The sequence below is a fragment of the Colossoma macropomum genome, unplaced genomic scaffold (assembly GCF_904425465.1).
Source record: "Colossoma macropomum unplaced genomic scaffold, Colossoma_macropomum, whole genome shotgun sequence".
Taxonomy (NCBI): domain Eukaryota; kingdom Metazoa; phylum Chordata; class Actinopteri; order Characiformes; family Serrasalmidae; genus Colossoma; species Colossoma macropomum.
The window spans coordinates 7,189,578-7,215,983 of record NW_023494800.1 but is presented as its reverse complement, the minus strand read 5'-3'; the positions used below and the strand labels follow the sequence as shown (position 1 = coordinate 7,215,983).

General features: G+C 38.8%; 1 protein-coding gene across 4 annotated transcripts in view; it reads right to left on the bottom strand.

The window, feature by feature from the left end:
- rtkn2b (rhotekin 2b) overlaps positions 1–26,406 on the bottom strand; it is a 78,250-nt gene that overhangs the window by 1,324 nt on the left and 50,520 nt on the right. The window contains exons 12-13 of one of the 4 annotated variants that reach the window (XM_036588052.1): positions 18,939–19,038; positions 12,943–13,445 (exon numbers count right to left, since the gene is read on the bottom strand). The exons of 1 other annotated variant lie outside the window; for it this stretch is intronic. In XM_036588052.1, the coding sequence (XP_036443945.1) occupies positions 13,409–13,445; positions 18,939–19,038 (137 nt within the window). In that variant the 3' untranslated portion in view covers positions 12,943–13,408. Of the gene's footprint in view, positions 1–12,942; positions 13,446–18,938; positions 19,039–26,406 lie in introns of those variants that run through there. 2 more of the 4 variants (XM_036588050.1, XM_036588051.1) reach the window with 2 other exon arrangements.

Sequence of the window (26,406 nt, the reverse complement as noted above, 5' to 3'; positions counted from 1 at the left end):
CCTTAAGTGATCTCAATGGTAGCAGCCATAATGAAGGCTGATTTTTTTCCGTGTCTGTGATTTGTTAATTCTCTTAAAACTTTATTTAACTGACCAAAGTACAGAGAAAGGATTTCAGTGACACTTTATTTGGAGTGGTCCTTTGTAGATGATTAATAAACTCTTAACAGATTATCAGTAACACATCAACAGCATATCAATGAAGTGTCAGTAGTGAAGCATCTGAATACACTGAAGTAAATATCTTGTAGATGTTCTGTTGATACAGTACTTACATTAAGTAGATGTGTTGTTAATATGTTACTTCCATTACACAAAACCTAACCTTACCAAGCTCACCCAACACCTAACCTTCACCCTGGACCTAATCCTAACTCCAATTTTAACCTCAACCCAAAACCTAATCCTAACCTTCACCCTGGACCTAATCTTAACCCTAACTTTAACCTTAACCCAAAACCTAATCCTAACCTTCACCCTGGACCTAATCCTAATTCTAATTTTAACCTCAACCCAAAACCTAATCCTAACCTTCACCCTGGACCTAATCTTAACCCTAACTTTAACCTTAACCCAAAACCTAATCCTACCCCTCATATGTTTTTGACACACTGAGAGTGTGTTGAGTGTTTGCTTAATTTAAAAAGCACCACTCAAAATAAAGTAGCACTGAGATTTCCAATGTTTTCTCTGACCAACTGAACTGTATTTTGTAAATAAAAACAATTTTAGAATTCAATGCCTGCAACACATTTAAAAAAGGGACAAAGGCACGTTTACCACTGTGTTACATCACCTTTATTTTTAATTAATATTCTTAATATTTGGTAACTGAGGACACTAATCGCTGCAGTTTTGCGAGTGGAATTTTTGCCCAGTCTTGCTTATATAAAACTTCAGCTGCTCAATAATCTGTGGTCATCATTGTCTGATTCTCCTCTTATGATGCGCCATACGTTTTCAAAAGGAGACAGATCTGGACTGCACGCCGGCCAGTCAAGCACACACACTCTGTCTACCAAGTCATGCTGTTTAAGCATGTGCAGAATGAGCCCTGACACTGTCTTTCTGAGATAAGCATGGACTTCCTGGGAAAAGACATCATCTTAATAGCAGCACACGTATCTCTAAAATCCAGAAATACGCCTACAGGTCAATCATACTTTCACACATGCACCCCCATACTATGACAGATTTTGCACCTTTCACTGATAAAAGTCTGGATCGTCCCTTTCGTCTTTGGCACAGAGAACTCAACACCCATTTTACCCAAAAACAAGCCAAACTATAGATTGATCTGACCACAGCACACATTCCACTGTCTTTCTCCAGAAATTTTGGAGTCGACCCCTGACTCTGATTAGAAGTGACAGGAACCGAAGGACTCAATTCCAAGAACTGATTCCACACAATAATTTCAATTATTCATAAAAAAGGACATCCAGCAAAAATAAAGAGTACAATATTCATTATATTTGACTTTAGCAAGGAAAGGTGGAGAGATAACACCAGCTAAATCAACTTAGCTGACTAACGGGGGCTAAACTGTACCTGATTTTATTTTATTTGTTTGTAAGCCATTTTTTTGTCACTAGAATTACATTTTACTTTATTCTCAACTTTGTCCACAGTAAAATGTTCCACTGTTATGCACTATATAGACAAAAGTCTTGGGACACCCCTCCCAATTATTGAGTTTAGGTGTATAAAACCACACTCATTGCTAACAGGTGTATAAAATCAAGCACATAGCCTTGCAGTCTCCATAGACAAACAATGGCAGTAGAATGGTCTCGTACTGATGAGCTCAGTGACTTTAAACATGGCACTGTTGGGCTCCGGAGTGGCGCAACCGTCTAAGTGTTGGCCCTATCATCAGGAGATTGCGAGTTCGATCCCTGGTGATGCTACAGCCATCCGTAGCCGGGAGTCCGAGAGAGCACAATAGGCCTCGCTCTCTCTGGGTGGGTAGAATGGCCCCTCCTTCTCCCCCCATCACTTAGCGCGATGCTAGTCAGCGCAGGCGTCTGTTAGCTGACGTAACAGATCTGGCGGTTGGCGCTTTCCTCCAAGCGCGTTCGGCTGTCCAGTGACGTTGCGTGAGCGGCAGCTCGAAAAGAAGCGGTGGTTGGCTTCACAGGTCTCGGAGGAAGCCTGTGTTAGCCTTCACCCTCCTAGCGTTGATAGTATCGTGTGATTGGGGGAGTCCTAACTAGCGGGTGGAATTGGAGACAACTAAATTGGGGAGAAAATCGGGTAAAAATTAAAAAAAAAAAAAAAACATGGCACTGTCTTGGGATGCCACCTCTGCCACAAACCGGTTTTCATGCTGCTAGATGTACCCTGTCAATTATAAGTGCTATTATTGTGAAATGGAAGCACCTCAGAGTTCCTATCCACTGTTTAATCACTCACTAACAAGTTCCAAATTGCCTCTGGAAGCAACATCAGCGAAAGAACTGTGCATTAGGAGCTTCACTAAAAAGGTTTCCATGGCTGAGCAGATGCACACAAGCCTAAGATCAAAATGCATAGTGCCAATTGGGGCGGGTGGGCGTGGTGGGCCGGAGTGATGTAAAGCATACCACTACTGGACTCTGGAGCAGTGGAAACACATTCTGTTGTGATGAATCACGCTTCTCTGTCTGACAGTCTGGGTTCATGAATGCCAGGAGAACGTTACCTGCATTGTGCCAACTGTAAAGTTTGGTGGAGGAGGGATAATGCTATGGGGTTGTTTTTGCAGGGGTTGGCCTAGACCCCTCAGTTCCAGTGAAGGGAAATCTTAATGCTTCAGCAGACCAGGTCATTTTGGACCATCAACCCCATCAAACACCTTTAGGATGAACTAGAACGGAGATTGTGAGTCAGGTCCTCTCGTTCAACATCAGTGTCTGACCTCATTAATGCTCTTCTGGGTGAATGGGCAGAAATTCCCACAGACACTCTCCAAACTCTTGTAGAAAGCTTCCCAGAAAAGTGGAAGCTGTTACAGGTGCAAAGAGGGAAGAACTCAATATTAATGCCTATGGATTTAGAATGGGACGTCATAAAAGCTCCTGTGGGTACTTTTGTCTATGTAGTGTATATATTGTAGAAGGATATATTTTTCCAATATGCTGCCTAATGACTGACAGCAGAATTCTTTATGTGCACAGGCAAACATGAACACCAATATGCGGAATCGACTTCAAAGCTTTAGAGCCGACTCTTGATTCCTGTATGCTAAGAACACCAGGTATTGCATGCCTTAATCCTCACCCACTTGCCTCTGGCTGCAGTGAATTGTTCAGTAACCTCAAACAGACTTGTTTATTCTTCTATCTGGCACTGTATGACCGAGGCATGCGCACTGCTAGACACGCAGTTTGCACAATGCCAACCTGACTTCCAGTACTTGTTAGCTACCACAGCTTTGTAGCTCCAGTGCAAATATAAATGAGGCACCAAAAATGCCAACAGGAAAATTGTGTGCATTTTGGGCCAAGCATACAGAGAGTAAGAAACAGAGCAGTGTTGAGCATCTCGGCCTGCATGCTGCCAGTGTGCCATCCAAATGATCAGAAACACCAGGCTAATTATGACAAGCACACAAGGAATTTGCTTTGTTAACGTAGTACGTGACTGCTAACATGCAACGATGTATTAGAACATGTGTAAACAATAAGTAAAAAATACATGAACGCATAAAATTCATCATACATCTGACATAAGATTGGCTGCTGTTTGCACTGTTTATCCACACACACATACACATTATCTAAGCCGCTTACCCTTCTGGGTTGCAGGGTGTGCTGGAGCCTTTCCCAGAAGTCAGTGGGTGGAAGGCAGGAAACACTCTGGACATTGTTTATCCAGTAGTGTGTGTATATGTGTATATTTATGTGTATAACATTATGACCACCTCCTTGTTTCTACGCTCATTGTCCATTTTATCAGCTCCACTTACTATACAGGTGCACTTTGTAGTTCTACAGTTACAGACTGTAGTCCATCTGTTTCTCTGCATACTTTGTTAGCCCCCTTTTACCCTGTTCTTCGGTGGTCAGGACCCCCATGTAGCCTCACAGAGCAGGTACTATTTGGGTGGTGGATCATTCTCAGCACTGCAGTAACACTGATGTGGTGGTGGTGTGTTAGTGTGTGTTGTGCTGGTGTGAGTGGATCAGACACAGCAGTGCTGCTGGAGTTTTTAAACACCTCAGTGTCGCTGCTGGACTGAGAATAGTCCACCAACCAAAAACATCCAGCCAACAGTGTCCTGTGGGCAGCGTCCTGTGACCACTGATGAAGGACTAGAGGATGACCAACACAAACTGTGCAGCAGCAGATGAGCTATCGTCTCTGACTTTACATCTACAAGGTGATCATCTTAATGCATAATTCCTGTTTATTTGCTGAATTTAACATATTAGAAAAACATCCAATATGTGCACAAGTTATGGCACATTTTATATTTTATGTTTTATTATTTTAGGTTAAATAATGGTGTAACATGTTAAACTCAGCAAACAAGTTTTGTTGTGTGGGTGGTGGAGGTTTTGGCGTCTCTGTGGCGCTGGTTTGGAGAAATAGCAGATGCCAGAAAGGGCGCAGCACTGCATATAGCACTGTGCAAAAGCAGGGACCACCTTTTCATTTGTTTAATTTCAGTGAAAATGCCACTGAATTAAATTTACTATGCAAATGAAATATAAATGTATAAGCGTGATGAAACACTGGGAGAAAATAAGAGAGACGGTTCAAAGTTCCAGCCTGAATAGCCGGACATCCAGGAAAGAAACAGCATGCTCTGGGAAGAATGTAAGCACAACTCTGAGGCCAGGAACCATGTTTTAATCTGATCAGATCTGATCATTTTATCAGCTAATGAGTGGACATTTAAGTCCGAAAGTGAAAGAAGGGCTGTGTGAATCCCTGTCAACTCCATCAGATGAAAGAACAGATTCTTCTGCTTCGATTCCTCTTACGGGAACACTGACCAACCTGTTTCATTCTTGACTGCTTGACAATCTGATACAGAGTAACACTGAGTACAGATCAGACCATAACGTCCTTTATGTTCTTGAGCTGCAGACATGTGAAAGACACACAGCGATTGAAAAGACAGCACAAGTTAACAAAAACGTGCACGGTTACACAAGCATCAAAACCACAGGATGGTTTCTACCTCATGCCTCAGATGCCAGGACTGTGCACATGGCACATTATAATGTCGAAAGACATGCTAAAAAAAAAAAAACAACCATCAAAAAGTTATTATTAGAAAGTATTATTTGTTGATTAAATAAGTTAAAATAAGTTAACATATCCTCCACAGAGGACACGCTTTTGCACATTTTAATGTTCAACTACCATTTATTTGCAAAAATGAGGGCATATTTGATATTTTATTTTTTATTTCCCAATTTTTTTATTTGCCCCTGACATGACAAGCCGTTAATACTTTCTGGAAGCATTCTTGAAAGTAAAGCTTTGATTTCCTGACTGGCTCTTATGCAAATATGCATATTTATGCTAACAGGACAATGAGTTCTTTGAAACTGACTGGGTGAGTCCCACACAACCCACAACAAACAGCTTCATTTATGCAAATATGAAAATTGTGGTCTATGGTTACACATAAAACGCAAACACCCCAGGTGAAGTTTTTTTTTTTTTTAAGTGAACACAATAAGAAGTATGGCATTCAACTATATATATATACATAGTATATATGTATACATGACATACACACACACACACACACACACACACACACACACACACTATATATATATATATATATATATATATATATATATATATGAAAAACGTCCAAACTGCATATAGTATTTTATTTAGGAATATTTATTTGCCCCATCAGGGGCCGGATTCACGAAAGTGTCTAAACGAAGAAAATCTTCTTAACTGTGTGTTTTTGACTTAACTTAAAATTGTTATTCTTCAAATAACTCCATAAAAAATGATCTTTTCTCAGCTTTTTTCTGAAGAACAAGTGTTATTCTTAAAAAAGGTTATGCTCTTAAATATTTTCTTAACTTTACGATAGACTCACACTTGTCTTAAGCTGTAAGAGTCGACAAGGTCACTGTCTAAATTTATTATAGACGCTGCCTCTGCTGCTCCTCATCCTCGTCCATCAGCCTGCAATTATCATATTTTCCAATGAGGATTTTTTTTCTTGTTGGCTGTTTCCTTCAAAATCATATATATATACACTGCAAGAACTAATATATAAAACATACCATAATCACTTCGCAAAAGCCACCTTTTATGTTTTATTTTCCCCAATATGTTAAACTCATATTTTGCAGAAATATACTATATTTACGTGTGTTCTCTGTAGAGGATGTGTAAACTTATTTTCATTTAGAAAACATGAAGTTTGACCAGGGCTGTTCATATGACTACACTTTTCCTGGCCAAGATTAAATTCAAATTTTGCATGGTTACATAGTTTGTGAAACATATTATTATCATTATTATTATTAAAAAACAATTTGCAATGAAATATTATTCGTAGTACTCAGTCAACAGTCAGTCCAATCAAATGTTATTACCTGGTAAGCAGTTAAGCTCTATATTTAAGAACTTGGGGCTGAAAGCTTTCTTAAGAAAAAATTTGCAAAGGTTCTTAAGACAAACACCAAGAAGTTCATAAAGGGTCTCATTCACCAACCACTCTTAAGGAGAAATTTCTTCTTAAAATCTGCTCACGCCGTTTTTATTAATTCTGACATTCACCAATGTTTTCTTATTTGGGCTTTGTTCTTAACCTCTTTAACTCCGTGGGACCACCGGTGGTTCCAAAATGCACTTCATCATATTCTTTACTTCATAAATTTCATATTTTATAAGCTTCATTCAAAAGAGTGGGTGTTATATGAGAGCTGTAACTGTCTTCTTTCCAGTCAAACAGATTTTTTTTTTCTACTGAAAGTCGACCCATTTTTCCACAAATCTGAGCTGTAAACTGGATCTCAGATGGCGTCTCTTCAGTGATCTGCTCTGGAAAAATTGCTTTTATAAAAAAATACAAAGAGCGTCTAAGATTTTTGGCTTTCTGCAGTAAATTGTAAGCATACAGCAATATGTGTATGATCATAAAACACATTTTCTGTTAATTTGAGGGAAACTTTTATAAATTTACAGTTATTTCATGCAGTTACTGAATAATTTGCCTTACGATTTAGGAATGTAAATTCAGATGGAAAAACCGAAATATACCCACAAGCATAAGAACACAATCTACACTCAAGAGCACAAAGATGTGAACAGTTCTGCGGTTCAAGAACACGTCATGAATCTGACACAGATTTTTCTTAGGACCCTTTGAGAAAACTTGGGAAGATGTTGGTGAACGAGGCCCAATGTTCTTAAATATAAGTATTCCCTTAAGAAAATCTTAATTGTTTTCTTATGTTGGCTACATTGCATGTTACCACAATATGTACCAAAAATTACGCAAGATACAATTTGTATCACTATTATTTTTTTTGTTTCCCCTTCCCCCCACTTATGACTGTACCTACATGCATATGTAATATTTTATAATATTACAAAATTAATAACCAAGTCCTAATAGTCCTCCGAAGGGGGGGGGTGGTTGGCGGGGGGAAAAAAAAAAGATACAATTTGAATTTGTATTAACTGTTATTACCATTATTTAGTTTAATCCACTTAGAGGAGCAAAATGGAGAAAAACATCAAACCAAGCATTTAAAAAATTAGCAAACAAGAACTAGAAGTGATTCTGAAGGAAACAGCCAACAAGAAAAAAATCCTCATTGGAAAATATGATAATTGCAGGCTGATGGACGAGGATGAGGAGCAGCAGAAGCAGCGTCTATGATAAATTCAGACGGTGACCTTGTCGACTCTTACAGGCTAAGACAAGTGTGAGTCTATCGTAAAGTTAAGAAAACATTTAAGAACGTAACATTCTTTAAGAATAGCACAGAAAACTTAGCTAGAAAATAGCTAAGAAAAGAAAAGATCATGTTTATGAAGTTATTTGAAGATATATATATAACTTTTCTTATAACTTTTTTCTTAAGAATGAAGTTTAGAAAAAAACACATAGTTAAGAAGATTTTCTTCCTTAAGACACTTTCGTGAATCCGGCCCCTGATGGGGCAAATAAATATTCCTAAATAAATTGCTAAATGCAGTTTGGACATTTTTGCACGATTGGAAGCTTTTCCTGAAATTTCCACAGAAATTCATGGCGTAATTTGTTAGGTATAGAATAACCCACATTTCTATGACAACTTCAATGGTCACAGTGTGAGAAGAGACTGTATGTGTGGCTGGTATAGCATAGTGGGTAACACCTCTGCAGACTGGGACTGTAACTGGGCTGGAATTCTGGGCAGCTTTTGCTGTAGAAGGCTGGACCCCCGTCCTGATGATGAGCAGAGATAAGACTGAGATATGCGGAAGAAACCGGAGGTAGAAATATACATTTATGGGATGTTAGAGTGGAAGTAGGAGGATCTTCTGGCATGGTCCTCCTCCTATCCTTCAGTTATTTCATAACTCACGTGTAGCCACACTTCAGCTACCAAACATCACTCTCACTCTGGAGTTACCCCAGCAACAACTCCGGAATGGATTCCAAAGCATCCCGATATAAAAGTCATGACTATCAGCAACTTCCTTGAGTTTAATCAACAGACACCCACTCATAAGCCAACATGAACAGTGACACACCCATGCCTACTAACACCCACACACACACACGTGTACACACACAAGCACCCACATGACTACAATCCTTGGCAGCTCAGAAGTGACATGCCCCATGACTAGCCCCAGGCCCTCCCCTTGAGGGATGCCCACAGATAGGACCAAAAGTAAATAAAAAATAGTAATAAAACATACCAGATATTTTTCACATAATAACAGTAGGTGTTAGAAGAGCAACAGTAATGTACAAATGATAACAGAACACATTTTGAGGTCCAGTAAAGAACTTTACTGGCTGCACAATGAGGAAACCAGGCTGTGGTTACATAACACTGACACTAACTGGGAAAAAATGATCATGCTATTCATAAATCAGCAGCACTGAAGAGAGAAATACAAGAAGCAGCTCACTTTAACTCAACTTTGTTTGAGTCTACTAATACAACTTCAGCTTCAAACGTCAGTGACCAAAAAGAAAGTGACCATAAAGGCAAGGGAGCAGAGAGAGCGATAGAGATGAGAACATTACCAGAAATGTGAAAACACGTGAGAAGAACGATGAGGACAGTTCTGAGGAAACAGAACACAAAATGAGAGGCAGGAGGATGGAAGGCATAACTAGATGGGGGATAAAAAGATCTGTCACCTCAAATATCTGCCCAGTAGAAACATTCAAAATTTGTTTTCAGTGAAACAGATTTGTCTGCTGTTTTTGTGCACAAGGCACCTCATGTTTTATGCAACGTCTTTTTTCCGCCCAGCGTTCAGTTAACAAAACTAAACTAAGCGGTCAAGTAGCTTAAAGCACAGTGTACCTTGCATATTTGGCCTCCAGAAAAAATGTTATTCTCTCCTTTTCACCACTCTATTCTTAATATAGCTTATTGCCTGTATTTGTAACTTTGTCAAAGCATGGACTAGAAGTTGGAAAACAGTTGTATTATTATGAATGGCTTGTTAAAAATCGTGTTTTAAGCCAAAAACCTTTTCGAAAACAATAGCTGTGTTTACATGCGAAGATTTTTGTCATTCCGATTGAATATATTCCGATTATATATTAAGACAGATGCGTTTATATGCACTCTACTCAACAGTCTGATGGAAATCTCAGTTTACTTGCGCACTACAAGTCAATCCAATCCAAAATTACGCATATGTAGAGTAGCACTTAGTGTAGATGTTACCATGACAACCAGCATCACGAGTCCAGTCAGAGTGAGATGAGCAGCAGTGAGCAGTGCTTGTGGTTTTAATGACTTTAAAATGATGTCAGACTCAGGGAAACGTCCTTCACATGTCCTTATTAAAGAAGGCCGAGAGGAAGACGTCGTGTTCTGAGACACATAAGCTGGACGTCCGTCTCACCGCCGCCTTTTAAAGATCAGAGCATAAACTTCGTCTCCTCTGCAGACCAGTTTCTGCTCCCACCATGTTGAACGTTATAAACTTTCACAATGACGATGATCAGAACGTACTTCAACTTTCTGATTGGGAATGTAATCAGATTCAGGCATTTACACGGCTATTATTCTTCTATTTAACAGATTATTTACAGGATTACCCACCTCGTTCAATCGGATAGAGATTGTACTCCAAATAGCCTCAATCTGACTAGTGTGTTCTGACTGAGGTGTTTACATGGACACATTCTGTTCCGATTGAGCTATTAGTCAGATTATTAACGGATTATCAGGGTGCATGTAAACATGGCTACTGCCTCAGACATCAGGCAGTGTATTCATAACTGTTCCATGTAATAACTTTCTGGTGAGGTAGCTTTTAGAAGAAGTAATGTAAATGCAAATTAAGTTAATTCCAATGACTGATCAGGTGATTCCTGTTACAAAACATGACAGCAGGCAGCAGGTTTCAGATACTGGACTACTGAAGAAATTAAAACATACCTTTATCTTATTAAAACCAGTGATTTTACCAGATCAGAGGACAAGAAAATAAAAAAAGAAGATGGACAGTTTTCTTATCTAGTTGCAAGGAAGTTTCACTGTGTAAACCCATTCTAAGAGCATGAGGAAGAATACACGGAAAACGTGGAAGATCTACTGATTGTGTGGGCTATTTACAGAATGGTGGGGAAGACGGACTGCAACATCCATGCCTACTGATGTCTGGATCTCTTGGTAAAGCTCAAGAACTTACAGCCTCAAACAGCACAAAAGTGCTCGGGCTCACATTGGTCTTGCTAGTTTTTCTACATTTCTACACACGGGTGCTGCTCAGCAAGCCATTATGAAGTGTGAATATAAAGCCATAAATCTACAAGCATTCAGCCCGTTTATTAAATTGATATTGGCCAATCTGTGTTGCAGTTTTATAAGATAAAAAACAGGGTTTATGTGCCAAAAACAGTCTAATGATTTTTAAATCAACTTTTTTTTATCCCTTTCAATTCAATATCCTTTTTTTCAATACGATATGATATATGTAAATTAACTCTGTTCTGATTGGCTGCCATTTATTGTGCCTCATCCAAAAGGAAATCTGGATTGAAATTGTCCTTATAACTTTGTGAATAGACTGCTGTAAGCTGAACACTCTTCTGTTACAAAAGTGAGGAAAATTCATGATACCGGCCCTTTAAATAGGCAAATTATATATGTATATACAATTAGCCTCTGCTAACAGGGCTGTAAAGAAATCTGAATTGGTTATGGAAACAGTCTATGGTTTTCTACATGGCTGTAATTACACCACTCACCTTCATGTGCAAACTCAGTGAAAGTGGCATCGCATCGTTTCATGGGTGTGTATCGCCCAGAGGAGGAATAACAAATAATACTGCAGTTAGCCTGGCAACATTCCATAATACCTCCCATTCCTCTCTCTCCCTCTCTCTCTCTCTCTCTCTCTCCCTCTCTCTCTCGTTCACTCTTTCCACAAAGATCCATTGTAAAGAACCGTCTATCATTCAGTCTCGGCTACATTCCATCATTTCTGCTGTTCTTCTCTCTTTCTAATACAGCATTTGCAGTCTGTTCTTTTACTGGGACAACAGGTTTCTGGTGATGTGCATGACTGTATGTATTAGTGTCCTAATACTTTAGAATTTTTCTCGAGACCAGCCGAGTGCAGCGCCTCCATCTGAAGTCATTAGAAACAGATTTTTTTTCTGTCATTGTTGTCTATCCACAAAACCTTCAAACAAAATAAAACAGTCCTTTCTCTACATCATGGGTCTCTGTACCAGCCCACAGGTCTGCCAAGTGCCTGACCCATTCATCACACAGCAGCAGATACAGCATACAGAATTAATGAAGATGTATGAGAGCTCAGCGTTAATTGCTCACCATTCCCAGCACTTCACTAGCAAACACTTCAGCAGGAACACCAAAGCTATCGTAATACAAGTCCAATGTAAATCTGGCGTTTATTTCATTCAAGCGAACTCTAAAAAAACGTATTTATACTACTACAACAATAATAATAATCATTATCATCATCATCATTCGTAGATGTAGTAGTGGTTCGACTAGATAAACATTCACTACGATGCACTTAAATTAAAATTCATACTTGGGGAAAAAAAATTGGGACACTTTTTCCCTACAATTTTTCTACCAGTCCCTCTGGGAGAAGACCACCTAGTTAGCCCCCAGGAAATCTGAATTTGAGACCCTGCTCTACATGTTTAAATAAAATCTGTCAGCTGAGGATCTAATTGATCCTTTCCATGATGGCTTAACAAAGCAGATCGGAACAACAAATTTCATTTTCCCCCTTTTTTCTTTTCTTTTATATTCTAAAAAAAATCATAATCTGGTCTCAGCCTTTGGTCCTAGTCTTTGGTCTAGTGATCTCAGCTACAACACTAGTACATATGGTATGGTATACCATATATAACTTATAAAAAAAAACTTATATAAAAACTTCCTTAGATGGGTTCACCTTTTAACTGTGAACTGCATTTACCATTGACTGCTGCGTGTTTAGGTTTAGATTAGTCATAACACATTCAGTGGAAAATAATTCTGTCGTCAGGTTTCCATCCAGCTGCTGAACTAAATTCAGCCTAAAAACTGAAAGGTCGCAAAAAATATGCAATATCTCTGTTTAACGGAATAAAACTCTCTACATCACATCCTTAAACACTCCTGAGGAACAGGAGCACAGTTTAGAGAGAAGTCTTTAATGCTGAGCAGCTCCTCGTTGCTGTTTAGCTCAATTTTATGGCTGTATTTTACATCATACAAGCACAAAAAACTGCAAACGTTACAGCTCAGGAAATATCCATTAACCAGTTCTAAGCACTTTGTCAATGATTTCCATTATGTTTTTTGTTTTTTTTTGGAAGAGAGAAGGGTACACTTTAATTTCGATCAGTGCACTGGTATACACCATGTTTCATAAATGGAACCAGATGAACAGTCCTGTGATTTTTTCTCAGTTTGCATTTACATGTAATCAGCAAACGTGTTTCCATCGTAACACACTGCATTTCTTTTTGTCTGCAAAAAAAATGCATCCTGTTGATCTAACCCATCAAAAATGTATCTGCAGCAACTTTAACGATGGGTGGAGGAAAGACGCCGGGGGCAGGTGTGAAGACGGAGAGCTTTCTTTTATTATTATTTATACACAACGCAAAACACTCAGCTTTTCAGCCCACAAAGTAAGACAAGACGCTTGCTGGGACTTTTCAGTATTTCCTTTACTTTCTTTCTGGTTCGGTTCAGCTCAGCTCAGCTCAGCTCTCACGTCTTCATATGTCTCCTTCTCTCTCTGGGCTCTGCCACCTACTGAAGGAAGAGATGGCTATAAGTAGGCTGGCAGAAACAAAGCACAGGCGGACATAATCAGCTACTTAGCGCGCTGGTTCAGCCAGACCGGCTTCTCCGTACCTCATTTGACGCTCGGCCACGCCCCATTCTCCACAGTTGTTTATGCAAATATTGGTTTGTTCTTCTATTATTGCAATTTCAATTCAACATGTCATAATAGGTTTGGACCATTTTTACTGGTCCATTCATAATGGAATGCACACATAATGTAAAGAGCAGCTGGTGTTTTCAAGAGGTAGAGTTAAGAGATTTAGATAAGACAGCAAGAATACAGCTACAGCCTTCAGTTATGAATGAAAAAAAGCAACAAATATTTTTACAGGGAACCTTCAGGGCTTTTTAGGCCTTCTAGCAGAAAGGCCTAATGATTTCTGGGAACTAAAAAAACATGTCTGTACTTTTTAGTTTATTTTTATTCAGCAGTCATTATGGTTGTTGTATTTACCACAAGTATTATACTGCTCTTAATATGTTCGGCTAGTAAACAAAATAGTTAAGTTCTTGAGCAATATCTAGGTATCCAGGTAGATACAGCCAAGCAAGTTCTCCCAGTGGCTAGGAGCTGAACTGAAAGCCTTATACTGCCTTCAAGTCATGACGGAAATTTTGTATTTATGAGATAAGCGCACATGAATGCCACCATAATGTTGTATTTCCTAGTGGTAAACTCAGACGTATCAATGAGCCCCAAGTTTCCATGTTTCAACAAAAAAAAATTTCCCTTTAGTTTCGACATTTTGATGGCCCCTAATTCAAACAGTCAGGGCTCACCACTAAATACCGTCACTAAAGACTGACACTTTTGATGAGGCTTAAGGCATTTGTTTGGGTTTCCCCCTCACATCACACACACAGGTACAGACACATCCAGAAACACCACCACGATGACTCACAGCACTGAACACACAACTGAAACTCACAAACTAGTCCATTAATTGACTGTAATTAATACACCACAACCCTGTAACCACATCTACCTTATAGGTCACACAACAATGACTGCAATCACCGCAATATACTCTTTAGTCCATTAGAGGTTTGTTCCTGCATGTTGTAATTTTGTATGAGTTATTTCTCACGATGAGAATTTCTTTTAAAAGTGCAGATTCTGATATTTGATACCACATTACTGTGTATAAATTGAGTTTAATGGAAAATAATTGTTGTGTTTACAGTACTGGATTGCAGAGAGGCAAAACATGCTTTACATTTTTGCCATGGTTTTGTTCTTTTGTTTCCATCAAAACAATCAGAAGGAAGTAGGCACTATGGAACCTGAAAATACAGAATGCTAATTGAAAGTAAACATGATTTACATATTTTGTTATGTAAGGTTATATTATTATGACATCATTTATCATTCTAATGCCCAATCCCATTTCTTCTTTTTATCCCTAACCCTTGTTTCCGAGTGGCTGAAATCTTCCCCTATGAAATGGGACCCTCAAATAAAAAAGAGCATTACTTCATTAACAGCTACTAGCGCTGCTCTGTAGGCGACCCTGCCAGTCTGCAGTGACAGCAGAGGAGGGTAAAGTTCAGCTCCTCACTGCTGGGCTTTAGTTACATTTAGGGAATCATATGCCTTCAAAGAGGGGGTCAGTTATTTATTATCACCCACCCCTAATTCTTCAGTGATATGAAGCTGAAGTCAGATATTCGCCAACTTCTTGTTCAAATTGTCCTGTTCAACCTTAAATAGTGCAGCACTTCTGAAGCCTGAGGTGCCAGAATATAATTGCTGCACCATTTAAGGTGGAATGGGAAATTTAGCTAGCTAGCTACTGAGCGATCAGCAAACTACTAGTGATTTTTTATGCTTGTTATGAAGAAAAGGACCATAACACCTTGAAACATCATTAAACTAAGAAAATACAGTGGTTAACATATTTTTTTACAGAGAAAATACTCATATTTGTGGGTTTCTTTGGTCGCTTGCTCAGCCATCTTGCCGGATTTTCTTTTTTTCTCATAACACTCTGTTTGGAGTGTGACTCTGAAAGACTTCCGTTTGGAGGGCCATGTAGCCCTAACACTTCACCCCACCCTGCTATCTCAACTAAAAGCAGGACCTCTAGGCGTGAACGCGCAAAACGGAGGGGTAAGGGGACATGAGATTGGGCCCAGGAGTAAAAAAAAAACAACAAGAAACTCTAAACTCCTTGTTAAGATCAAGTTGGAATTATTATGAATCTGAAAAGTGATCTGCAAACTGAAAAACAATACGTTAAGTGCATTATTAGAGAGAGCAGAGAGGAGCAGAGATGAGAAGAATGAGAGAAAGAGAGACCATGCAAAACCAGATGTCAGAATGATGGAGGCTCATGGAAACATGCAGTTTCTTACAAACTTTAAACTGCCCAACATTCACAGACTAGCAACACTGATTACTGTCAGATCAGTCAGACTGGTCCGTTAACTGTGTGCCATCCATCAGCATGTGGACATAAATCTGTGTGCGTTCATGTCACTCACATCGCATTTCTTCTCAGAAGGCATGACAGAATTCCAAGTCTTGTGTTGCAATGAAAGAGAAGAATGTGGATATAGGTCCAGAGTACGTGAGTGAGTGCAAGCAAGACAACTCTGACTAATACAGATACCCTTGTTAACTTTACCCAGCTTCTCACTGGTGATACAACCAGCGTCGTTCTCTTTGTCCCCTTTAAAGGACTCATATCCTGGAAAAGTGAATTTTCCTCACTTTTGAAAATAAAAAAATGATGTAGTACGTAAATAGTGTTAAAATATGAAAATGTACCATCCAAATATGGAAACATAGCTGCAAAAGTGGCTTTTGAATTGGCTGTTTTGTGAAACTAACCTATTTACATACATCCACCCATTCTGTCTAAACATGCTGGTCCTCCCATTCAAGTCGAAGTTATTAGGAATGCTTTAGCACTGCTTTTTGAATAAGGGGTAATACAGGGCAGCCAATCAGAACACAGCTCATTTACACATCACTGTTGTCGGAACAAAACCTAGTATCTCCAATTTTGTTGTTTTTCAGTTTTTGACATATTTTGAAAATGCCTGTTGCCCTTCACATTGTGTGTAAATTTCATGATGAATGGACCAAAAGAAACGGCCCAAAATGACTTGGAAAAAATTCTGGTTCCATTGACTTACATGAAAAGTAAAGTATGTTTTTTGCTTCTACTGTAAAGTTCTCTTTTGGAGATACGAGGTTTTGATTCGACAGCAGCGATATATCAGTCTTAAAGGCATAAAGAGAAAGGCATGAGGAGAGGTTGGAAAACAGGTACGTATCTTTAGTACATAAAACCACATTCGTCGTAGGTGATAAAACAGGAGGAAAATGAAGGATATCTGCCCCACAGAACAGTTGGTGAGCATGCATGTCCACATTGGTCATAGTAAAATAGATCAGCATGTGGATCTGGGGCTTTCTGGGTGCTACTGTGTTTCCTATCACTGTATAAAGAAGCTCCACACTGCCTATATTGTTGGAGTGAGAATTTATATTGCTACGGAAATGATTACTATTGATTTGTTTCATCAGAGTAATAAAAAGGCCACTTTTTGTAAAGAATATTGATATACTTGTGTTTACTTGCTTTAAAAAAGGTAGTTTGTGATACAAACAAAATAAAAATTGTCGTATTTGGTTTAGATCTGCTAGATATGCTGTTTACAGAGAAAAAGTGAACGCAACTTCACACTGAGACGTCACATACAATCTGACAATGTATTATTTTGATTTGGGCAGATTTGTGTTGCAATGTTATGCCATAGTTAACATGAGTCAGGATAAAAGCACTCGCACTGTATTTGAAAGCTGCTGCTACACTAGAATGTTGCAGCATAATTACACATGACTCATTGTGCCAAACAGCCAGTTACTCTTACTTTCAATGTAGCACTTTATTTGATTTGTGTTATTTAAACTGACAACTGATTTTTCATTTAAGAATATAATGAATATGCCAGTTTCGCCTATTAAAGAGCAAATAATGTTATTTATATTGCAAAAGAACACGTCAAGCTCCAGTCCTGGTGGGCCAAAATACTGCAGATTTCAGCACGCTACCTCATTAAACACACCTGATTCAGCTCATCAGCTGATTAGCAAGGCCTTAATGAACTGAGGTTGAGTCTAGCTGAGCTGAATAAAAGGGTTAACACAAGCGTACACAGAATTAGGTATTTTACACTGTATATCCACTGTATAACCTTCTAAAATGAAGGGTATTAATAGGGAGTTTGTCCTTCTTTGCTGCAGTAACAGCCTCTACTTGTCTGGAAAGGCTTTACACTAGATGTTGGAACATTGCTGTGAGGATTTGATTGCATTCAGCCACTAGAGCATTAGTGAGGTCAGGTACTGATGCTGGATGGTCAGTTCTGGAACTCCAGCTCATTCCAAAGGTATTGGATGGAGCTCCATCACTGCAGAGAACACAGCTCCACTGCTCCACAGCCCAATGCTGGAGGCCTTATACCCCTCTAGCTGATGCTTGTTATTGGGCATGGTGTGCAGCTGCATCAAAGCATCCCATTCTACTGGTCAATGCTCTTCTATGGATATGACTGAATTTTATTGGCTTCATTGACATGTAATTGTAACTGTGCTCTGCACAATGACAATGAAGTTGAATCTAATCTAATCTATCCATCCATCCATCCATCTTCTAAACCGCTTATCCTTCTGGGTCGCGGTGGGGTGCTGGAGCCTATCCCAGCTGTCATTGGGCGGAAGGCAGGATACACCCTGGACAGGTCGCCAGTCCATCGCAGGGCAGACAGACAGACATACACAGTCACACCTAGGGGCAATTTAGCACGTCCAATTGGCCTGACTGCATGTCTTTGGACTGTGGGAGGAAACCGGAGTACCCGGAGGAAACCCACGCAGACACGGGGAGAACAGGCAAACTCCACACAGAAATGACCCTGGTCGCCCGGCCGGGAATCGAACCCAGGCCCTTCTTGCTGTGAGGCGACAGCGCTAACCACTGCGCCACCGTGCCGCCCCTAATCTAATCTAATATAATCTAATATAATCTAATGTAATATTTTACAAGCTGTTTGTGTGCTATTGAACACAAGCAAAAGTAGGGCTGTCTGGGTTCTTTTGAACACACAGTGTATTCCGAATTCTTCATCCTCTGATGAAAGTATGCTCAAATTCGGAGAAGAGATAAACAGTCACACGAGGAAATGAGCGTGACTCACTCTAATCTGAAGAGAAAAATGCTAGTAGCACTCTTCTTTCCAGGAAGCCCAACAATAACTGATCAAACTGTCCTTAATCCACTTTGCCATCTTTCTGTCGCTGTAAGGTGACACTCTGTGGCAGCACACAGACCTCCCACTCAGTCAGGCATAAACTGCTTTATGGGCATATTGACATTCCTGCTGGGAATTATACTAGGAAATGATTTAAAAATTTCCCCTGACTGTAATGGGTGTGTGAGAGATCATTACCTGTCATTATAATACGATGACAGCAATGTTTGAATCTCTGAAGACACAGGTGAACTCTGGGGTACTGCATTGTCTTTGGAGTGAGTGCCAGAGGGAGGAACTGAGGGAGAGAGAGAGGGAAAGATGTTTCAAATTAACAACAGAGGCACATAAAATTAATTGAAATGATCGTTTAATGAATCGACCGTGACGTATTTGTTGATCCTTAAATATATCCTTCTGGGTGCTCTTAACTCATGACCTCATCCTGTCCCTGGACCTCATGAAACTAAATATGAAAGCCAAAATATGCTCTATTAGAGATGGCACAGATCTCCATCCATCATCTAAACCGCTTATCCTTCTGGGTCGCGGTGGGGTGCTGGAGCCTATCCCAGCTGTCATTGGGCGGAAGGCAGGATACACCCTGGACAGGTCGCCAGTCCATCGCAGGGCAGACAGACAGACATACACATTCACACACACACTCACACCTAGGGGCAATTTAGCACGTCCAGTTGGCCTGACTGCATGTCTTTGGACTGTGGGAGGAAACCGGAGTACCCGGAGGAAAATAAGGTTTTACCGTCAGTATAAAATATTAAAAATAGAGAAAAGGGGGAAAAAGAGCCCATCATTGGACAGAAGTATTTAGATTAAGCAGTGATAACTAATTACTACTGTTAGAGGCTTATCAGAGTAGCAATGAAAGTCAGATCTATGAGAGTCACTGAGTGTTACCACCAGTAACAACCAATAACTACCGTTACACTCTCAGAAAACAAGGCACTAAACGGTCACTGGGGCAGGACCCCTCTTGTCACTGGGGTGGTACCCTCAAGGGTACATCTCAGTACCTTTAGTCAGGGAACATAACTGAACCATAATCCACTGAAATGATATTTTCTGAGTTGTACTGACTCCACACACCCCGTCTCGTCTCCAGGCTTTTATTTTACTGTTCTGTTTTAAAACATCAGGATATGAAAAGGTACAAATACGAACTTTTCACCTGGAAAAACTTATTTAAGGTGCACAATTGGACCTTAACACCACTGTTGTACCTTTGAGGGAACATTTACATTGTTTGCACCTTGATGAATGAAAATACCAGCACAGCACCTTTATTTCTAACAGAGTGGAAGTGAATCACAGAAAAACCATGAACATCAATGACTACTGTTAGAAGCCTGTATTAGTAATATTATTATGAATATCGTCGCTGTCCAATGAAAAACACGCATCTCCATTTTTTCGCGATTTTCACTTTTCTGCATCATTTGAGCTCAGCAGCTGTCCTTTACATTGTGTGAAGATTTCAAGATGACTGGACCAATACAAATGCTCCAAAGTTGCTTAGAATAAAATCTCTTTCCATTAACTTACATTGAAAGTAAAGAACGTTTTTGCTCTCTCCTGTAAAGTTGCTATTTTGGAGATGCTTGTTTATCTTTGGACAGCGACGACATGAGAAAAGCTCAGAATTTGCGTTCATTCTGAAATGAATGCCTGCAAAAAAGTGAGGACAGGGACAATTTGGCACTAGGATCGTTGTGAAATGTTCAGTCTCTTCTGAAGCAGATTAGACATCTTAAACAGGTGATGCCACCATGCTTAGATATGAAAGGAGCATCCTGGAAAGGCTTATCTTATTAAGCACAAAATATGACGGTAACTACACTGTTAAAGGAAATGTAGGTACCACACAGTGGTAAACATGCTCCCAATCTCATTAAGCAATCTACCAAAGCATCTAATCAGACTGCATGCTAATACAAAAGCCGTGATAACAGATCCCTGTGTCAAAAAACAGTGCTTGAACCGCACTGACACAGGCCTGACTCGGTTTCTGTTGCTTAGATCATTTTATCCAGAAAGATCTCATTTTGAGGCAGCTGCTTTTGAATTGTTTTTCCTGGTTTCTGGGTTTTCAAACAGACATGCGTAATTTTAGCAGCATGACAAGCATAACTGGTTGCATCTTGTTCAGAGCAAAGGACAGAGACCGTGACCTGCCTTTAAAGTGATGTTTACTGCGATAGGCTGCTTCTTTCTAAATAAAGTACTGAAAGGACTGATGGATTTCCCCAGATTTGTAGGAGCTTTATAAAGTAACTCAGAACTAAATAGTAGTGAAATTACTTTTCCCAGGAGGTAATAAGTAAAGTAATCCCATTACAGTTTGAGAGAGGTAATTATTCATATAATAAAAACGCTATTCTTTAATAACCCGCGGTTATGTGAGGGAGGAACGCCCACGCATTTCAGGCTTAACAAATGCATCACAATTTTATCTGCTACAGAATCTGTATGCTCAGACCGAACGAACAATGTATAGACTTTCAAACCATGCACTGATTCTTATCAGTGCGGCTGACGTTAGCATAGCCTTGGCTTCCAAATATACAAAATCACATGACCTAGCAAAGCCACTGTTATGCAGCTATGCTATCAGCACCTCTGTTTGAGAAGGGGAGGGTGTGATTATGTTCTTTTATGGAATCAGATAACCACAGCAAAGCATTTATCGCCCGTTTTGTACACAGAATGTGCAACCAAACACATGCAAAGTGCCTTGGAATTAACTCTGTTTGGCATTATTTAGCCCCTCCAAAAGAACGTGCAATATTAATCATCAATAGTATTTTGCTTTTAACTAACTTTTGCATTTGCGTCTAGCTAACTTTAAGTTCACGTGAGGTAAAAAAGCGGATAGGCTATAAAGCATGAACGTCATCTACCTGAAGAGCCAACTGTTTTAAGAATTTTCAGAACTGTGACAGATTATTTGTTTTCATATTTCTATTACGCATTTTGTAACATGGCAGTCTAAATTGGGTTAGATATAAGTTCGGGTTAACAGTGTTGGCGTTAACATGGTGCAAAGTAAAGTGTAGCTGTAATTACATTTTCTTTAACAAAGTATTTCAAAGCATTACAGTTAAATTCATATAACCACATTACAGTTACTGGCTTACTAAGAATGATGTTACTTGTGTTACTAATATCGCTGCTGTTCAAAGATACCAACCCAATTCCCAAAAAGTTGTGACAGTAAATCTACTTTAATCTGTACTCGAATAAAAACAGTAATAAAACAAGATGTGATTTTTTGTTATCTTGTCAACTTCATTGTTTTTGTAAAAAGTGTCAAGTCAAGTCAAAGTTTATTTATATAGCGCAGAAAAATCCAGGTCCAAGCCCCCCATGAGCGTCGCCAGGGGTGACAGTGGCAAGGAAAAACTCCCTAAGCGCAAAAGGAAGAAACCTTGAGAGGAACCAAGTCTCAAAAGGGGAACCCATCCTCCTCTGGTCCACACCAGATAGCAAACAATAACACAAGAGTAACAGGAGCAGAGAATAAGGTTTTACCCACACACACACATTATCTATGCCACTTATCCTCCTGGGTCACCGGGGGGTGCTGGAGCCTATCCCAGAAGTCACTGGGCAGAAGGCAGGTAACACTTGTATTAATTACGCATTATTTTTCTATACAAAGCTTGTAGGTGCTGCTGCTAATGCTGGTGTTGTTTTCAATGTTCCCAGTATACAGACAGTCATTAGGAGGTAGTAGCTCTATATAAAGCCAGTCAGGTGAGAAGATTTTGGCAGTTCAATCAATGAACTACTAAACACAGGGAAGGACAGGAAGAGAAAGACACTGAAGGAGACTGACAGAGCTGAAGAAGCAGGTCTGATAAAGGTTAGTGATCAAGAAGAAAGAGAGTGAGAGTTGTTTAAGCTTTCGGTTAAAAATGAATAATTTGTAATAGAAATGTTGGTAGAAACGTTATTCCCTTAATATATCCTCATTAGATCCTCATTCGTGAGACTAAATAAAAACGAATTGAGAAATTATCATTTTGCTGCTGTCAAATGTAACTATAACCATGTCACCTAGACAATAAACTTGTAAGCACAACTACAGAACAAAATCATATTACTGATCACTGCAGTCTGAGACTGTACCAGTCTATAATCTGTGCTTTATATCAGCTATGAGCTTATCTAATAGAGAGGAGATAACACTGCATGAATACATCTGTGATCTGTGTAGGTGGAAAGATGAAGTGTTTAAGTTGTACGAGATCTGATGATAGATTATGAAGAAACAGGTCTACTATGCGCCAACATGACCAAATAGGCATTTTTAGAGAATTTTTTTTCGATTGCTACTCTAAACGTTCATGATTAACAGACATTTAAGGGCCATTAAAAATATCCTCCTGGACAGGGATGCGGGATGTGATCTGATTTCAGGGTTTGCAACTGTTAAACATAATAATAACAATAAAAGGTTCTGAACTTTCTAGTAATTTGAGCATAGACCATGTGCTTGTTTAAGAACAGAGTTTGTATTTTTATATTTTCAAAATCTGTAGTAGTTGCACTGTATAAGCGAACAGTGTATTTTGATTAGTGAGCAAAAAAAAAACGGCCACTTTGGAGGAGCCTACCAGAGAAAAAAAAAACTTTCTTAAGATTGTCTCAGAAAAATAAAGCAGATGAAAGATCACTAATTTCTGAATTGTTTCTCCTAAAACCCCCACAGGAGAGAAGATAAGATTAACATCAGCATTTAACTGTCTGAAGTTCAGGTGATGAACGAGAAAAGCAGGAGTTCTCCTTCGACACTGACGGACTGCTAAAAGACTGCTGTGATATAGAATAGAGCTCTATGAGAAAACCATGAGATCTCACACTTTTATGGAAATATTATTCAGCTCAGCCTGAGTCAGAGACTAAAGAGTTAATCCGTATGTGTGACCACATTGTGATCAAAGTGAGAAAATCTGAATCCCAAAGTAATAATAATGTAATATCAATAAAACATAATAATAACTGCTGTATCTCTCACTCAGTGAGCTTTCCAGGGTTAGATCTCGTGGGTGTGATACAATCGATCACTGCGCCACAAATTACCAATCTGATTAGTAGTTGCTTAACTCATTTGCAAAAAGTTCATCAAGAATGTCATAGCAGTGGTTTGATGTGTCAGCTGTATGTATATATTGTCATCTCTCGCCTCATCATAGCACTGTATGACATGTTCTGTTGATCTAAATTAGCATTAAAAAATGAAAAAAGCAGCCCCCCATCCATAAATCTCTAGTGACGCCCCTGACGGCAAACAACATCGCAGATGTCATGAGGGCAGCAGAAAGAAATGAGCCTCTCAACGACATTCGCTTTTCACAAGGAAAAGACCTCTGACCTGAGTTTGCAGATGGGACGGTCACCGAGCTGCTGAAAATATGCCTATTTTAGATGTTTGAGGACCAACAATTCTTCCAGTTCTACCACAGCACTAAAAAAATATTGTAAACATATAAAATACAGTCTTATGCAAAAGTATGAACACCTCCGATCAAAGTCTGTTCTGTTGTATTTATATATATATATATATATATATATATATATATATATATATATATATATATGTGTGTGTGTGTGTGTGTGTGTGTGTGTGTCGCTGCTGTTGGAAGAAAATCTTGCATCTCCATTTTTGTTGTTTTTCAGTTTTTGAGATAGATATATTATATATATATATATATATATATATATTTATATATATAAAATATAAAAAGCTGGTGTGATTCCGATTATCACTGTGCATCCATATATAATATATATATATTATTTAATACGGATGCACACTGATAATCGGAATCACACCAGCATTAGCAGATGTTTAGTTGAAAATAAAATCATAAAATCAGCTTTGGACTGTTCATTATTCATCAACAAAAAATCTCATTACATTAAAGCAAAGAAGGTTTTTGCCTTCTCCTGTAAATTTTCCATTTTGGAGACACTTTTTTGAATAGAGACAATGTTTTTCTAAGCAAACAGTTTTGATTACTTGCAATGCATTTAACACAAATGATGACACACAATGCTATTATAATCATATCGGTATTAGCAGATAATTGCTTAAAAAATGATCAGCATCTGACAGATGCTGATATCTCTTCGATGTTAATCCAGGTTGATTTATATATACAATTTTGAAATTAAATAAACAGTTATACATCAGCATCGGTAGATGTGTAAATGAAAAGTATTAGATATAGCCATTGGCCCACAACTCCAAAACCATATTGCTGCAACCCTTAAAATGTCACCATAACTTTTAAAAATGTGCCATAACTTTTGCACAGGCTACATTTTATGATTTTTTAAACAGTAATTGTGCATTAAAATGTGCAGAAGTCTCTGTAGAGGATGTATAACTTATTTTCATGTTGAAAATCATGTTTGACCGGGGTGGCCAAACTTTTGCATACGACTGTGTATTAAATATGTTGTACATATCTAAATCATTTAAAATGGAAGATAGTCCAAATCACGCCACAGTTCTGCACATTTTAATGCACAATTACTGTTTATTTGTGGAATTTTACATATTGGAAAAAATATAACACAACATATGGCCTGTGAAAAAGTTATGGCACACTTTATATTTTGTGAGTTTTTTATATTTCTGTGAAAGAAACTGTGCCCTAAAATTAGCAGTAAAAGCCATATTTATGTTTATTCCCTTATCCCTTATTATTAGAGGATGCATTAACTTATTTTCACACATAAAATCAAATAAATGTGTCATTTGTCCAGGGGTGTTCAAACTTTTGCATAGGACTGTAACCTTCTACAAATAAGTAATATTCATCTATAACTTATACCTTATCAATTTCTGAGAAATACATTTTTTCTGAGCTTTTGTCACCGTTCCATACAATTTCTCACAGCATAATATCAGCTGTCAGCATGTAAAAGAACACTCTGATCAACTTAAACTGTACTTAGAGTCCAATTTCAGTTCATATCCACAGGATTAATTGGGTCGATGAGGCCAGTTAGTGGGGCACAAAAGTATTACCAGCTCCAGCTTCACATCTACATCTCCCTCGCCATGTGAAAGTGGCTATTTTGATGAACAGTGCATAGTTAAATATTTCAAACGCTTCTCTAATCTCCAATTAGAATTTCTCAGCATTATAAAACAAACTAATGACAGCAACAGACAAGTCTATGAGGTCCAACAGGTTTTCAGGCTTTGTTAAATAACCCAACGCTGTCTCTCTAGCCATCATGTTGCCAGCTATTCAAAAGTGCCCTATTTAAAATAGAAATCCACTAATGACTGACAGGAGATGCCTTTTGACTAATGACCTAATGACTTCCAGACGGGAGTTGTCCAAAGCTAATCCAAGAGCTGACGGAAGAGCTGCATAACCAGGTCAAAAATGTGGCAACAGCTATGTAGACTTAATCTCAAGAACATTCTGTCTATGACATTCATACCTAAACACGCTGTTATTATGTTTTACAAAACTGAAAACAAAACATGCTTGAAAGAAACAGCAGCCTATTATAACTTATAACTATAAAGACTATGCAAACTATCATATCATTTGCCTTACAAGTAAAATTATGCTCAAGATCATTCAACGCAGATTAGAGCCTCACACTCAAAGAAAACTGA